Raw genomic sequence first — 16,642 nt, forward strand, 5'->3', positions numbered from 1 at the left:
AAAAAAAAATAGACTGGCTTTTAATTCCAGTTTGGTTTTTATTGAATTCAAATTTCACCATCAACTATGATGAAAGTTGAACTCGGGAACTCAGAACATTAAACTGATTTCACAGGTGCACATAAATAGAAAAGTGTGGTATGGTTGATCAATGTGTTCATTTCAATTTAAGATTGGGTTTCCAGAGTTGAGAAAAATTTGTCTTGTATCAAATATTAAAGAGTTTGTCAGAGGTGTTTGACAGCTCAAAAGATTGTAATAGCACACGCCTTTTATCCCTTTAGTCTAAGGGTTAAAGGTATTGTTTTACTTTGAAATCTTGGTTGACATTCAGCATGATTACAATCATTTGGACAAGCATCTGATAAAAAAAACAAAACTAATTATGATTTTATTTCTGTAACTGTGTACTATTTTGTTTTATCAGTCTTATCTTGTATATAGTTCAGATCTTTGTTCTGAATTCATTTGGAATTATTGATATTAACTTCTCGATTTTTTTTTATTTCTCTTCTACAGTAAGTCTTATTGAGTGCTGAAATCTGTGTCAAATGCAATAAGCAAGTTGGGGACTCAAATAAAAGCAAACTACTGCCAATGATGGACTTCAGAAATAAAAACAGAAACTTCTGGATAAACTGAGCACGTTTGGTAGTTGCTGTGGCAAGAGAAACAAAGTTGATGTTTCGAGTGCAGTATGACTCTTTTTAGAACTTCAGTTTGCAAACTCACGACCTGGCATTTCTCCATTCAACCATTGCAACCAAGGCAGGCATAAACCATATTTCAAAGAAAAATGTAATAGGTCCTGTCCGAAGCTGTAACCAAATTGATCTAAAAATGAGGTACCAACCTATAGACATCTACTTGCATGCCAGGCAGTAGATGTAGCATGCAATCAAAAGAACTAAGTGAGCCACATCCAATGGATTAAACACAAGATATTCAGTGTTGCCACATTATCAGTAGGCAATTAAACAACTAGAGGTGTGGAGAATTCCCATCAGCAATAATGGAAGTATCCATCATAACAATGTGGAAGACAGCTAATTTGCTAGCTTCCTCAAACTGTCCAATTGTCATTCCATTAGTGTAGTCGTTATCATCAGCAAAGGGATAGAAAGTGTTGTTGATAGTGTTATCAATTGGTATTTATTCACCAATAATCTCCCCAGGGATGCTCAGTTTGGATTTCACCAGAGTCATTGAGCTCCTGACTTAATTGAAACCTTGGTCCCAGCATGGGCACAAGAGATGTACTCCAGAAGTGAAATGTATGTGAGTTCGCTTGATATGAAGGCAGTGCGGTGGCTCAGTGTTTAGCACAGCTGCCTCACAATGCCCAGAACTCTACAATTCGACCCTCGGACAACTGAATTTGCGGAGTTTGCACTTTCTCCCCATGTCTGTGTGCACTTCCTTTGGGTGCTTTAGTTTCCTCCCACAATCCCATGATGTGTAGATTTAGTGGGTTGGCCATGGTAAATTGTCCAGAGTGCTCAAGGATGTGCAGGCTAGCTGGATTAATGATAGAAAATGGAGAAACAGGGTAGGTGGCATCCAGAAGCCCCTAACAAAGTACAATCAATGTGAATGGGGAAGAAAAATCTCCAGGATTGAACTCTTCTGAAAAATAGATGATTGTAGTGTTGGCTATCAATAATTTTAATACGATGATCAAGGCAGCAATCACATAAGGTAGTTTCCAGGTCTAATCATCTTCATCAACTTTATCGTTGACCATTCATTCATCAGAAGATCAGAAGTGGTACTGTTCTCTGATGATTGCACTATGCAGAGCACCATTAACAACTTGTCAGACACTGAGACACCTCAAGTTGAAAAAACAAAACTTGCACAACAACAGGATTTCAGCTGATAAGTAGCAGGTAACAATGGTTACTTGTCCAAGATAACTGCTGTCTCCATCAAGAAATAATCCAATTAGTTCTCTTTGACAGGCAATGACTTTGCCAAAGCTGAATATATCCTCCACAGTTAATCACCAGAGGCATACCATTGACCAGACACCAAGGAGAGGCTGACAGGTCAGTAAAGTGACCACATGGGTAGATCAGAGGCTTGTAATTTTGTACAAATTAACTCACCTCTGTGCAACAGCTATCCACTATCTGCAAGTCACCAATCGGGAGTGTCATGTCATATTCTTCACTTGTCTGGATGATTGCAGCTCCAGGAACACATAAACGTTTTGACACTACCCAGGACAGAACAGCTTGCTGCTGTGGTTCTGTTCGTCGAGCTGGGAATTTGTGTTGCAGACGTTTCGTCCCCTGTCTAGGTGACATCCTCAGTGCTTGGGAGCCTCCTTTGAAGCGCTTCTGTGATGTTTCCACCGGCATTTATAGTGATTTGTATCTGCCGCTTCCGGTTGTCAGTTTCAGCTGTCTGCTGCAGTGGCCGGTATATTGGGTCCAGGTCGATGTGCTTATTGATTGAATCTGTGGATAAGTGCCATGCCTCTAGGAATTCCCTGGCTGTTCTCTGTTTGGCTTGTCCTATAATAGTAGTGTTGTCCAAGTCAAACTCATGTTGCTTGTCATCTGCATGTGTGGCTACTAAGGATAGCTGGTCGTGTCGTTTCGTGGCTAGTTGGTGTTCATGGATGCGGATCGTTAGCTGTCTTCCTGTTTGTCCTATGTAGTGTTTTGTGCAGTCCTTGCATGGGATTTTGTACACTACATTGGTTTTGCTCATGCTGGGTATCGTCCTGGTGAGTTGTTGTCTGAGAGTGGCTGTTGGTTTGTGTGCTGTTATGAGTCCTAGTGGTCACAGTAGTCTGGCTGTCAGTTCAGAAATGTTTTTGATGTATGGTAGTGTGGCTAGTCCTTTGGGGTGTGGCATGTCCTCATTCCGTTGTCTTTCCCTTAGGCATCTGTTGATGAAGTTGCAGGGGTATCCGTTATTGGCGAATACATTGTTTAGGTGTTCTTCTTCCTCTTTTTGCAGTTCTGGTGTACTGCAGTGTGTTGTGGCTCTTTTGAACAGTGTCTTGATGCAACTTCTTTGGTGTGTGTTGGGGTGGTTGCTTTCATAGTTTAGGATTTGGTCTGTGTGTGTGGCTTTCCTGTATACCTTTGTGGTGAATTCTCCATTCGGTGTTCTCTGTACCATCACGTCTAGAAATGGGAGTTGGTTGTCCTTTTCTTCCTCTCTAGTGAATCGGATTCCTGTGAGTGTGGTGTTGATGATCCAGTGTGTGTTCTCTATTTCTGTGTTTTTAATGATTACAAAGGTATCATCTACATATCTGACCCAGAGTTCGGATTGAATTTGTTGTAAGACTGTTTGTTCTAACCTTTGCATTACCGCTTCTGCTATGAGTCCAGAGATGGGTGAGCCCATAGGTGTTCCATTGATTTGTTCATATATTTGGTTGTTGAATGTGAAGTGTGTTGTGAGGCACAGGTTCAGTAGTTTGACTATGCAGTCTTTGTTGATAGGTTCCCCGTCTTGTTGTCTGTTCTGTATGTCCAGCAGGTTGGCTATTGTTTCTCTGGCTAGGGTTTTGTCGATAGAGGTGAACAGTGCCATTTCATCGAATGAGACCATGGTTTCTTCCTTGTCTATGTGTATATTTCTGATGATGTCCAAGAATTCCTGTGTTGATTGCATAGAGTGTCTTGATCCGCTGATCAGGTGTTTCAGTTTCTGCTGTAGTTCTTTCGCCAGTTTGTGTGATGGTGTCCCTGGTAGTGATAATATGGGTCTGAGTGGGATGTCTGGTTTGTGCACTTTAGGTAGTCCATAGAATCTGGGGGTGTTGTTGCTTTCAGGTTTCATTCTCTGTAGGTCAATCCTGGTTATCTGTCCGTTTTTTTGTAGGTTCCTCAGTGTGTTGTTTATCCTATTGGTGACCTGTGGGGTGGGGTCAAACTCCCTCTTTTGGTAGGTGTTGGTATCTGCAAGTTTTTGTTGCGCTTTTTGGATGTACTCTGCTTTGTCCAGGATGACCGTCATTCTGCCTTTGCCTGCTGGTAGTATGATTATGTTCTTATCGTTTCTTAGTGCTTTTAGTGCTTCCCTCTCCTTGGGGTTGAGATTATGTGTTTATCTTTTCCTTGTTATCAGGGGTACAATACTTTGTCTCACTGTTTGTTGTGTCTCTTCTGTCAGTCCATTGTTTCTGAGTGTGCATTCTAGTGCTGCTAGGAAGTCTGCTGTCTTGGTGTCCCTGTGGTTGTAGTTGATTCCCTTGGCCAGTATTGTTCTTTCCCTGTCTGTGAGCTGTCTGTGAGAGAGGTTTCTAACCCAGGAGTGTGTTGTGGTGTCCTCTCTGTTGTGTGTTAGTTTGGCCATTTTTTCTTTTAGTACCGTTTTTTTTGCGGTGTGTGGTCCTGTTCTGTCCTATGGTGACGGCCTGTTCTATGGTCCAGGTCCATTCCTAATTGGTGGTTTTTGAAATTAACAATTTTTGGCACGCAATTTCTTGTCTGTATTTATGTAGTCTGTTGAGTGCGTCTGTAATCATTACCTGGATCATCCTGAATCCATTCTGTCTGGCTGTGTCCCTGGCTTGTGGGTTGTTGACTGGTGGTCTGTATCTGACACATGGTGGAAGGATTCGATTCTTTCAGCATTCGTGCAGGAACCGGAGTTGTTCGTTTGTGGCGCTTAGGCGGTTGGCACAGGATTCCCATTTCCTGGCTTGTCTCAGCGTCTCTCGCCCATAGGTGTTCAAAGTTTGGGAGAAGATTTGTAGCTCGGGTGTTTGTTGTTGTGGTTCTGTTCGCCGAGCTGGGAATTTGTGTTGCAGACGTTTCGTCCCCTGTCTAGGTGACATTCTCAGTGCTTGGGAGCCTCCTTTGAAGCGCTTCTGTGATGTTTCCTCCGGCATTTATAGTGATTTGTGTCTGCCGCTTCCAGTTGTCAGTTCCAGCTGTCTGCTACAGTGATACCTTTGTAATCATTAAAAACACAGAAATAGTGAACACATACCGGATCATCAACACCCCACACTCACAGGAATCCGATTCACTAGAGAGGAAGAAAAGGACAACCAACTCCCATTCCTAGACGTGATGGTACAGAGAACACTGAACGGAGAATTCACCACAAAGGTATACAGGAAAGCCACACACACAGACCAAGTCCTAAACTACGAAAGCAACCACCCCAACACACACCAAAGAAGTTGCATCAAGACACTGTTCAAAAGGGCCACAACGCACTGCAGTACACCAGAACTGCAAAAAGAGAAAGAAGAACACCTATACAATGTATTCGCCAAAAACGGATACCCCTGCAACTTCATCAACAGATACCTAAGGGAAAGACAACGGAATGAGGACATGCCACAACCCAAAGGACTAGCCACACTACCATATATCAAAAACATTTCTGAACTGACAGCCAGACTACTGTGACCACTAGGATTCATAACAGCACACAAACCAACAGCCACTCTCAGATAACAACTCACCAGGAAAAAGGACCCGATATCCAGCATGAGCAAAACCAATGAAGTGTACAAAATCCCATGCAAGGACTGCACAAAACACTACATAGGACAAACAGGAAGACAGCTAAAGATCCGCATCCATGAACACCTACTAGCCACGAAATGACATGACCAGCTATCCTTAGTAGCCACACATGCAGATGACAAGCAACATGAGTTCGACTGGGACAACACTACTATTATAGGACAAGCCAAACAGAGAACAGCCAGGGAATTCCTAGAGGCATGGCACTTATCCACAGATTCAATCAATAAGCACATCGACCTGGACCCAATATACCGACCACTGCAGAGGACAGCTGGAACTGACAACCGGAAGCGGCAGATACAAATCACTATAAATGCCGGAGAAACATCACAGAAGCGCTTCAAAGGAGGCTCCCAAGCACTGAGGATGTCACCTAGACGTGGGACGAAATGTCTGCAACACAAATTCCCAGCTCGGCGAATAGAACCACAGCAACAAACACCCGAGCTACAAATCTTCTCCCAAACATTAAACAGCTTGCTTGAACTCAATTGATAAGAATAGAGCTGGAACAATTTGGCGATGTTCTCTGGCAGATTAATTACCAGTTGACAAGCCAGAACTCGAGTTATAGTTAATTACAGTGGGTTGGAGCCAATGAAGACTTCACCCCTGGTTGTTTTTGACACAATAATATGTTGGGTAACAGCTAAACATTGCTCACTTTTATGGTGTGATGATACTGTGGATTTACGAGATCTGTTTTGTCCTGGATTCATTTAGAGAGGTATTGGTTCACAGCTGGTGAGCAGTCTCTGAGTACATGAACAACATGGCCGTCCCCGTTTTTTTAACAATTGGAACAATAGAAGTAGCATGAGTGGGTGTGCTGAAGTTCTCACAGATCCTGTATTTTTCCTTGACTTTCAGCAGTTGTTTCTTGGGTGTCAGCGGAATTGGAAGGCAGTGAATCTCTCCTGGTTGGTAGTCTTACTCTCCGATTTATCTTTTGATGTTCTTTCCTCCTTGTTTGGAGAAAAGCACATGAGACAATCTGTTTCTGAATTTGCCTTTTTAACAAGGGTGTGCTCATGTGATGTAACCATATTAGAAAAGCTAATCTGTAGTAGCAAAGTATTTTATCATTCTATTAAGTTTTCCAACAGAATTAAGCTATTCCAAGTTCCTCTTTCTGTTGTTGTATTTGACTGTCATGCTTGAATAAATTGTGTTTTGAGTAGTTTAACCAATCGAATAGTATCTGGAATACAGTACCTTCCATTTGCCTATAAGAAAACATTAGGGTCAAGGCTATTTTCTTACTATATTTTGAGGCTGTCTGGTCAGTTCCTTAACAATAGAAACTGATTAAAAGGAGCAATGATGAGAACAGCAGACAGCAGGATTTGATTATATATAGGGACATTGCAAATGATTCCTCCTCCATCACTTTAACCACCTAGCCCTCATCAGAGATCAAGACTCCACTTGATTGCCACTCCACCCACCACTTTCAAAATGCACTCCGTTCACTCCTAATGCAGATTAGCGACAGAGAACACAATTTACAAGATGCATAGTAGCGCCATTGCTCCTTCAACCACATCTCACGTACTCTACAGCCTTAGAAGGCCAAGGACAGCAAATGCACTGAAATACACACAAGTGTTGACTGGTTGGCCAATTATTTCTGACTGATGGGGGCTGTCAGCATTATGGGAAGTATGGATGATCAATTCAAGAAAAATACAAGTCACAAATTTATTTCCTTTGCTTACAGCCCTTCAAATGGTCACATGATGAAGCTTTTAGCGAGCAGCAAAAAACACTTTCCAATGGCTGTTGTGGTGTATTGGTAGTGTCCCTGTGTTGTGTCCATGTGGTGTTTTTGGGCTGAAATTGCATCCCATTAGTGTAACATAGTATTCACAAAGCCACTACATATTTGCACATGAAACAGCTTGCTGAACTTGTCATACACTTGTTTGAGTTCTTCTGACCTTCTGAATCATTTACAACTTTGGGCACTTTATAAACTCAGAAATTGTGACCTTTGGCGCATTCAGTGGCAAACTTTGTGCGATGCACAATGAGCAATGATCTGACCACATTTAGCAATGTCATAGTCAAGATGGGGACACTGAAAGTTAGATGGTGATAATATTCTCGTTGCTAGAAATTTGGGTCCTGGACTTCTGATAACTCCACATATACTAGTCCTGAATATCCACTCTAAGTTTTTGACTAGAAGATGAAAATTCAGAAGTTCTAATGATCCATCGATGTGAAAGATTAACGGTGCTTCTCTGTGCAGATGTTGCCTGGTTTTCCACATGTTTTCAGCAATTTCTTGCTGTAATTGTATTTGAAATTATTTCCTTCATGATTCTCATTGTTGACTAAAGTGGTGATGTCAAGAGTGTGGTGCTGGAAAATCACAGCAGGTCAGGCAGCATCCAAGGAGCAGGAAATCATTGTTTTGGGCAAAAGCCCTTCATCAGGAATGAGGCTGGGAGCCTCAGGGGTGGAGAGATAAATGGGAGGGGGGTGGGGCCGGGAGGAAGGTAGCTGAGAGTGCAATAGCTGGATGGAGGTGGGGGTAATGGTGACTGGTCGGAGATGAAGGTGGAGCAGATAGATGGGAAGGAAGATAGACAGGTAGGCTGGATCATGAGGATGGTGCTGAGCTGGAAGGTTGGAACTTGGATCAGATAGGGGGAGGGGAAATAATGAAACTAGTGAAATCCACATTGATGCCATAGGGTTGGAGGGTCCCGTGGTGGAAGATGAAGCATTCTTCCTCCAGGCATCAGCTGGTTAGGGAGTGGCAATGGAGGAAGCCCAGGACCTGCATGTCCTTGGCAGAGTGGGAGGGGGAGTTGAAGTGTTCAACCACAGGGCAGTAGGGTTGGTTGGTGCGGGTGTCCCAGAGATGTTCTCGGAAGCGGTCTTTGAGTAGGCATCCTGTCTTCTTAATCCAGAGGAAACTGCATCAGGAACAACAGATACAGTAAATGACATGCTCGGAAGTGCAGGTGAAACTTTGATGGATGTGAAAGGCTCCTTTGGGGCCTTGGACAGAAGTGAGCGGGGAAGTGTGGGCGCAGGTTTTGCGATTCCTGCAGTGGCAGGGGAAGGTGTTGGGAGGGGAGGGTGGGTTGTTGGGGGGCATGGACGTGACGAGGTAGTTATGGACGGAATGGTCTTTATGGAAAGCGGATTGGGTGGGGAGAGAAATATATCTCTGAGGTTGGGGTCCGTTTTTAGGTAGCAGAAATGGAGGAGGATGATGTGATGTATACAGAGGTTGGTAGAGTGGAAGGTGAGGACCGGGGAGTTCTATCCTTGTTGTGATTGAAGGAGTGGTGTTCAAAGCAGAGGTGCGAGAAGTGGATGAGATGCACTGGAGGGCATCTTCAACGACGTGGGAGCAGAAATTGTGGTCTTTAAAGAAGGAGGCCATTTGGTGTGTTCTGCGGTGGAACCGGTAATCCTGGGAGCAGATGCGGTAGAGGTGGAGGAATTAGAAATAAGGGACAGCATTTTTACAGGAGGCAGGTTGGGAGGAGATGTAATCTAGGTAGCTGTGGGAGTTCATGGGTTTGTAGAAGATGTCAGTGTTGAGTCGGTCACCATTGATGGAAATGGAGAAGTCCAGGAAGGGGAGGGAGGTGTCTGAGATGGTCCAGATGAATTTAAGATCAGGGTGGAATGTGTAGGTGAAGATGATGAACTGTTCAACCTCCTCATGGGAGATGAGTTGGCACCGATACAGTCATCAATGTAGCAAGGAAAAGGTGGGGCATGGTGACTGTGTAACTATGGAAGATCGACTGTTCCATGTGGCCGACAAAAAAACAGGCATAGCTAGGGTTCGTGCAGATGCCCATGGCTACCCCTTTCATCTGGAGGAAGTGGGAGGATTCAAAGGAGAAATCATTGAGGGTGAGGACCTGTTCAGCCAAACAAATTAGAGTGTCAGTGAAAGGGTACTCGTGGGGATGTCAGGAGAGGAAGAAATGGAGGGCTTGGAGGTCCTGGTCATGGCAGATGGAGGTGTTTAGGAACTGCATGGTGAAGATGAGATATTGTGGGACAAGGAAACAAAAGTCTTGAAGGAAGTGGAGAGCATGGGCGGTGTCCTGAATATATGTGGGGAGTTCCTGGGCCGGGGGAATAGGACAGTATCAAAGTACATGGAGATACAGGGGCAGGGGCAGGCTGAGATAGTCAGGCTTATGGATCTTGGGTAGGAGGTGGAACTATGAGGTTAGAAGCTGTGGGTGGGAGATTCTTGGATTAGATTACTTACAGTGTGGAAACAGGCCCTTCGGTCCAACAAGTCCACACTGACCCACCAAAGCGCAACCCACCCACACCCATTCTCCTACATTTACCCCTTCGCCTAACACTACAGACAATTTAGCTTGGCCAATTCACCTAACCTGCACATTTTTGGACTGTGGGAGGAAACCGGAGCACAGGAGGAGTGTGGAAACTCCACACAGTCAGTCACCTGAGGCGGGAATTGAACCTGGGTCTCTGGCGCTGTGAGGCAGCATTGCTAACCACTGTGCCACCTTGCCGTCCAACGTACCTGAGGTAATTAGGTTGTGTGCTGATATGTTTTCTTAAGGGACTAGATAAATAATATGTCGATGTTGAACAGGGATTGAAATCAATTGGGCACACATTAACATAAATAATGAAAACACAGCTTATAAAACACAGTCATCAGACTGCCAGCCAAGGACGGCTACTTTCCCTGTCAAAGATGCGTTATTGGCTTCTTTTCGTCATAATTTCTATTGTTGCCCTGGCAGGGTCCAGTAATGATCTGGGCTGCAAACCTTGGGGTAGGTTTGATTTACTGGGCTTGTCGAAGGATGGAAATGTCACGTTGGGAGGAATTTTTTCTTTGCATTACCACGTTGAGTACCCGGACCTCTCATTTAGCAATCGCCCGGAGCCAGCAAAATGCCTCAGGTTGGTGGGTACTATGAGATGCTTCATTTTGGAATGAGGGTTAATTATCAGTTAAGGCATTGTGAGAGCTCTCTTGCTTTTCTTCGAAATAGGTCCTTCGAATCTAAGAAGGTCGGCGATCCCCTTAATGTTTCATTTGAAATTGGGCACATAGTCAGAAACTTGCTCAAAGTTAATAAGATTTTGTGCTCAAGGCTCTGTGTTACAATATAGACCCGTCAACTTCCAGCTTAGAGACAACAGTGGTACCAATTAATAATGCTAATAATAGCTACGTTGTGCTGATATAATTGGATCATTGCTTTCTGTGTTTTGTCTTAACCTTGTTTCTCCGCTTTCTGTAGCTTTTGGTTCCGTCCTTTCCGTTTTGCACTGGCAATGATTTTTGCAATAGAAGAAATAAACAATGACACAGCTTTGCTTCCCGGTGTCACTCTGGGATACCGCATATATGATTCTTGTGATTTGCCCCAGTTATCATTAAAAGCAGCTTTGGAGTTTCTAAACAGTCCTGAGGCAAGCACACCGCCTGATAACTGTGAAAACTCTTCCGTTGTTTCTGCGATTGTTGCTGATTCTGGATCCACGCAGTCTTTAGCAATAGCACCTTCCATTGGTGCCTTCAGAATCCCTATGGTAAGAGATGGTGTTTAATAACTCAGTCATACAAAGTGAACAAATTTATGTCAACTGTATATGATGTGATGTTATATGCGCCATTTAATCCATCTTTCCAAGATTCATAACATTTTTGATGATCCAAAACAGAGTCTTTATTTACATTCGCATTAGAATTTCATTCAGGTTAGTCAAACTGACCAGAACAATTTTAATGATAGCGTTTTGGTTCGGCATAGTTATAGCTTTATCATCAGGTTATTATTATTTTTCTTCGAAGATATTGCTTGGGGAGTCTTATTTCACAAATCTGGCAATAAAAAGTAAAATATGATAAACGAACCTTTCAAAAATGATTACAAATAAATTGGCAAATTTTGTTCATTTTTATTCTTTCACGAGATACGAGCAGATCTGACAAAATCATCCTCCGTCATCAGCTCAGCAATAAACACGGTCAACAGAATGCTAAACTACAGCTCACAAACATTATGTAACCACTGAAATAAGTTAAATAATAAAAGTAAAATATTTCAGAATCAGCTCACTGGGGCATGTGTAACTCATAGCTGAGAGACAGTGATCTTAATGTTGGTTCCAGAAACCAGATGAAATTCTTCAAAGTTCAAGTTCGCAGCCCTGAATTAAAAACAGACTCTTGTTGCACATGGTGCTAAAGATCTGATGTGTTGGATGAAGAGGTATTCCAAGTTTAGGCAATGGTGTAAGGGAGGTCAAGTAGCATTAGTCACACACCCTGTACGTTGCTTAGCTTTTCTCTTCTTTCCCTTCAAAGGGAAGGGAGAAAAGGTGAAGGCGACTGTGGACCATCAATGCAATGTTGCACAAAGTTTGCATCACTCACAAGAAACCTGTAGAAAGACTGTTGGATGATGTTCTTCGTGTTAAATTGTGAGAACAGGATATGCAGTCAGGACAAGGTGAATCATGAAAGAACAGTGGTTGTAATGAACGCTGAGAGAAAATATTTGAATGGGACATTTAGGAATTATTAAATAAATAGTTTACTATGCTCTTAAGATGGGCCATTGTTGTCAGCATGATGCGAGTTGGTATATTTGCTCTTCTCAACCAATATCTATGTGTGATATCATGAACAATCACACACTTTAATGGAAACACAAATGTTTTTGCTTTATTTCTGACAGGTTAGCTACTTTTCTACCTGTGCGTGCCTAAGCAATAGAAAGGAATATCCATCATTTTTTCGAACAATACCGAGTGATTACTATCAGGCGAGAGCATTAGCTCAGCTGGTGAAACATTTCGGATGGACCTGGATCGGGACAATTAAGAGTGACGATGACTATGGAAACTTTGGAATGCAAGCATTTGAAGAGGCAGCCCAACAGTTAGGAGTTTGCATAGCCTTTTCCGAGTCATTTCATATAACATACGCTCGAGAGAAGTTACTGAAAACAATTGACACCATAAAAACCTCTTCTACAAAAGTTGTCGTTGCATTTGCGGGTGAACCAAGCATGCGTACTCTACTAAAAGAAACGATTAGACAAAATGTCAGCGGTGTACAATGGATTGGGAGCGAATCATGGGTTTCCACATTGCTTCTTCCTCCAGAGGAAAGTAAAACAATTGCTACTGGTACAATTGGAATTGCAATTCGCAAAGTCAGCATACCAGGGTTGAGGGAGTTCCTAATGAAAGTCCATCCATCCCTGTATCCAGGGAACCTCTTGGTGAAAAAGTTTTGGGAAAGTTGTTTTGGCTGCACTCTCAGTGATAGAAATAAAACAGATTCACGAAAAGCTGGACCAGAGCTTAAGGAATGCACAGGAAGAGAAAATTTACAGAATGTCCAAAATGAGTTTACTGATGTGTTACAATACAGAATCACTTACAACGTGTACAAAGCAACTTATGCTATAGCTCATGCACTCCACAATATGGCGTCATGTAAAACTGGGGAAGGACCTTTCTCTAATGGGAGTTGTGCAAGTGTTTCAAGTTTTCAGGCTTGGCAGGTGAGGAACATTTAGCATAGTTTAATGACTGTATTTACATATGTACCCAATGTGATCGAATTCATGGTTGGATATTTGCAATTAATGTAAACCTTTTCCGATTTTGACTTTTTTTAAAGTTAATGTATTACATGAGAACGGTAAATTTCACAAGCAAGATCGGAGAGAAAGTTTATTTTGATGAAAATGGAGACCCTGTCGCAACATATGACATTGTAAACTGGCAACCAAATGCCCTCGGTGACATTGACATTGTAAATGTTGGGCACTATGATGGAGCAGCTCGTTCTGGAGAAGAACTTTCCATAATAGAAGAGGCAATTGTTTGGAGAGGCGGTCAGAAGTCGGTAAGATTTGTGCAGAACCATCCTTTTTCAAAAACTGCCCGATTTTTTATTTCAATTTCCTTACTCTGAAAAAAAAGTGAACTGGTGGTTGTTGTGTTAAATACAATGTGCTACTCTTTATTTCTTGATATTGAATGAAACTGCAAATTATCAATCATTTTTAAATTGAAAATTTCTATTCGCCATATTGCAAGTGGCTTGGTTGAATCAGCCCAGAAAGAAAGACCAGTGAGATATTTTATTTCCATCCGTTTCAGCAGCAGGATGCTTTTACACACAACTGATGTAGTTAGAAATTACAAAAAGTAAGGCATTGCAGTTAAACAATAAAGTCAAAACTATAACAAAATATTAAGTGACAAGTATTGAACGAATGAATGTATGAACAAAGCCGTAAAAATCTACAAGTACTCACATGTGGTTAATAGGAAAAAAAAGGTTTGGAGGGCAATGGATCAATTAGTTTGTTATCAAGGACATTATGGTTCATATCCAGCTTGGTTGCAAACACATTTGTGCCACACAAGTGCCAAACAATGACTGTCTCTGACGAGAGAGGATCTAATCATGTCCTCTTGTTATTCAATAGCATCAGCATCACCGAATCCCCACACTATCAACATCTCAGGGGATATGTTTTATGAGAAATTGACCTGGTCTAATTATATAGGTACTGTGGCTGTAAGAGCTAGGAAACCTGCAACAAGTAACTCACCTCTGCTCTCTCCAAACATAACCAGCACCTGCAGGGCACTGGTCAGATCTGTGAAAGAATGCTCTCACTTGCCGGGGTACGTGCACATCCAATAACTCTGAAGAAACTAGACACTTGATTGGCACCACATCCACAAACATTCACTTCCTCTCTCACAGATACTCAGTAGCAGCAACCATAAAACAGTCACCCTCTTCACTTGGAAATACCTCTCAGTTCCTCTGTTATGACATGATAGGTCAACCAATAGGAAATAGATTGCAATTGTTTGGGAAAGAAGCTCAAAGTCAATATGGAATGAACAATAAATGCTGGTCTCGCAAGGACCATTCACATACATAATTCTTTCATTCTGAATCTGGTTTTCATTTCAGCCTTGATCCGGTATTACTGTAAAGTACGTTTGATTTTGTTTAGTTCATTCTCTATTTCCTTTTTCAGTAATAAATGAGTCAACTCGAAGATCACATTATGAATGTTTTTACGAAAATTTGGATTCATTAAAAATGTCCTGGTTCTGCAACAGCAAATGCACTTTACAGTGGCTTTCAACTGTGATATAACCAGGTGAAAATGCGTAACATTAGTTCAAAAAGGACAGTCCCAATAATGTAACAGAAATAGCCATTACACTGTAACTCCAACTGAATGTTGTAGATTTGCCATATGGAGTTACTAGTATTTCTCAACCATTGTATTCATCTTCGTAATTAGGTTCTGAAGGCTGTTTGCTCTGAAAGCTGCCAAAAAGGTACAAGAAAAGCACAAAGAAAAGGACAACCTATTTGCTGTTTTGATTGCATAAAATGTGCACACGGTGAAATTAGTAACACGACTGGTAAGCAAATACCATAGCCAAAGGCATTGCTGCTTAAACTTCATGCCTACATTTCATACGCGTTAAGATTCCTGCTATCATCATGAAGGCTTGTGTTACTTTTTAGATTCCATTCATTGTATAAAATGTCCACTGGAATTCAAATCTAATGAAAGACGGGATCAATGCATTCCAAAGGAAATCGAGTTTCTTTCCTTTTTCGAGATAATGGGAATCGTTCTGATGACCTTGGCGCTGTTAGGAGTCTGCACCACTGTTGGTATATTCGCAATATTCTACATCAATCGGCACACTCCAATTGTTAAAGCTAATAATTCTGAGTTAAGCTTCCTTCTTCTTTTTGCTCTGATGCTTTGTTTTCTATCTTCAATTACATTCATTGGTGAACCCTTAGTTTGGTTTTGTATGCTCTGCAACGTAGCGTTTGGTATTAGTTTTGTTCTTTCTATATCTTGTGTATTGAGTAAAACAATTGTCGTGGTGATGGCATTCAAAGCAACATTTCCCAGCAATAATATGATGAAGTGGTTTGGACCAAGACAACAGCGGCTCATGGTTTATATCCTTACGCTGGTACAATGTGTAATATGTACTGCCTGGTTAATTGCATTTCCACCTTATCCTCTGAAAAACACTAGTCACTCTAATGAGATAATCGTGTTTGAATGCAATGTAGGATCTTCATTAGCCTTCTACAGTGTACTCGGTTATATTGGATTTCTATCCTGCGTGTGTTTTGTCGTAGCTTTTCTAGCTCGACAACTTCCAGATAACTTCAATGAAGCTAAACACATAACGTTTAGTATGTTTATATTTTGCACAGTTTGGATAACGTTCATTCCGGCGTACATAAGTTCGCCAGGGAAATATGCTGTGGCGGTTGAAATATTTGCTATTTTGGCCTCCAGCTTTAGTCTGCTTATTTGCATTTTTACTCCAAAATGTTATATTATTCTGTTGAAGAAAGAAAACAATACAAAGAGGAACATGATGGGCTCAGTGACATCAAATTAAAGTTTTGAAAACGTTCGTCAGTGCGGCATTGATATTTTAGTAATAATTATTTCCACATAAAGATGGTGAATAGGAATTCTATGTGGAGAGCTGTGAAACTGAATATTTTAACAGCACCTATTTTACAGATTTAAAGAAAGTAACAATAACCAACAGGAAGAGCAATTTTAACGTTGGGTTGATAACTTGGACTATTTTGTGCATCTCCGACGATTTTCATTAAAAATGGATCACATTCACTTTTATTTACTTCCCGTTCTTGGGATTTATTAATTGAATGAAGTTTTGATTTAAATCTTGCTTTATCAAACAAAAGGAAACAGTGCTGAAACTTGGTGCATTCAAATTTGCAAAGTCAATTCCTCAAATCGATGTCACAAAATACGTTGATAAAAATATACTCACTCAACATTGGTGGGGGGGGGGGGGGGGGCGGGGTCTGTGGAGGGAAGTGGTGTGATGGTAGTCATGGGAATAGGGGAGGGTTTGGAATGGTAAACCTCGGATGCTGCCTGAACTGCTGTGCTCTTCCAGCACCATTGATCCAGAATCTGGTTTCCAGCATCTGCAGCTGAAGCTCCTCGGATGCTGCCTGAACTGCTGTGCTCTTCAGGCACCATTGATCCAGAGGGTTTGGAATGTTCGAGTGCACTGGTTTGGCAACAATATCG

General features: G+C 41.8%; 1 protein-coding gene across 1 annotated transcript; it reads left to right on the plus strand.

Moving 5' to 3' along the window:
* The first annotated feature begins 1,536 nt into the window (after positions 1–1,536).
* Positions 1,537–16,031, plus strand: LOC122556155 (extracellular calcium-sensing receptor-like). The gene is given in 7 exon segments (XM_043702662.2): positions 1,537–1,549; positions 10,274–10,436; positions 10,781–11,072; positions 12,224–13,057; positions 13,177–13,404; positions 14,834–14,957; positions 15,064–16,031. Coding segments are annotated over 7 exon segments (2,622 nt in total).
* The last annotated feature ends 611 nt before the right edge of the window (positions 16,032–16,642 follow it).

The sequence above is a fragment of the Chiloscyllium plagiosum genome, unplaced genomic scaffold (genome assembly GCF_037043375.1).
Source record: "Chiloscyllium plagiosum isolate Xiang-an unplaced genomic scaffold, Cpla_swu_hap1 HiC_scaffold_13, whole genome shotgun sequence".
In the NCBI taxonomy this organism is placed as follows: domain Eukaryota; kingdom Metazoa; phylum Chordata; class Chondrichthyes; order Orectolobiformes; family Hemiscylliidae; genus Chiloscyllium; species Chiloscyllium plagiosum.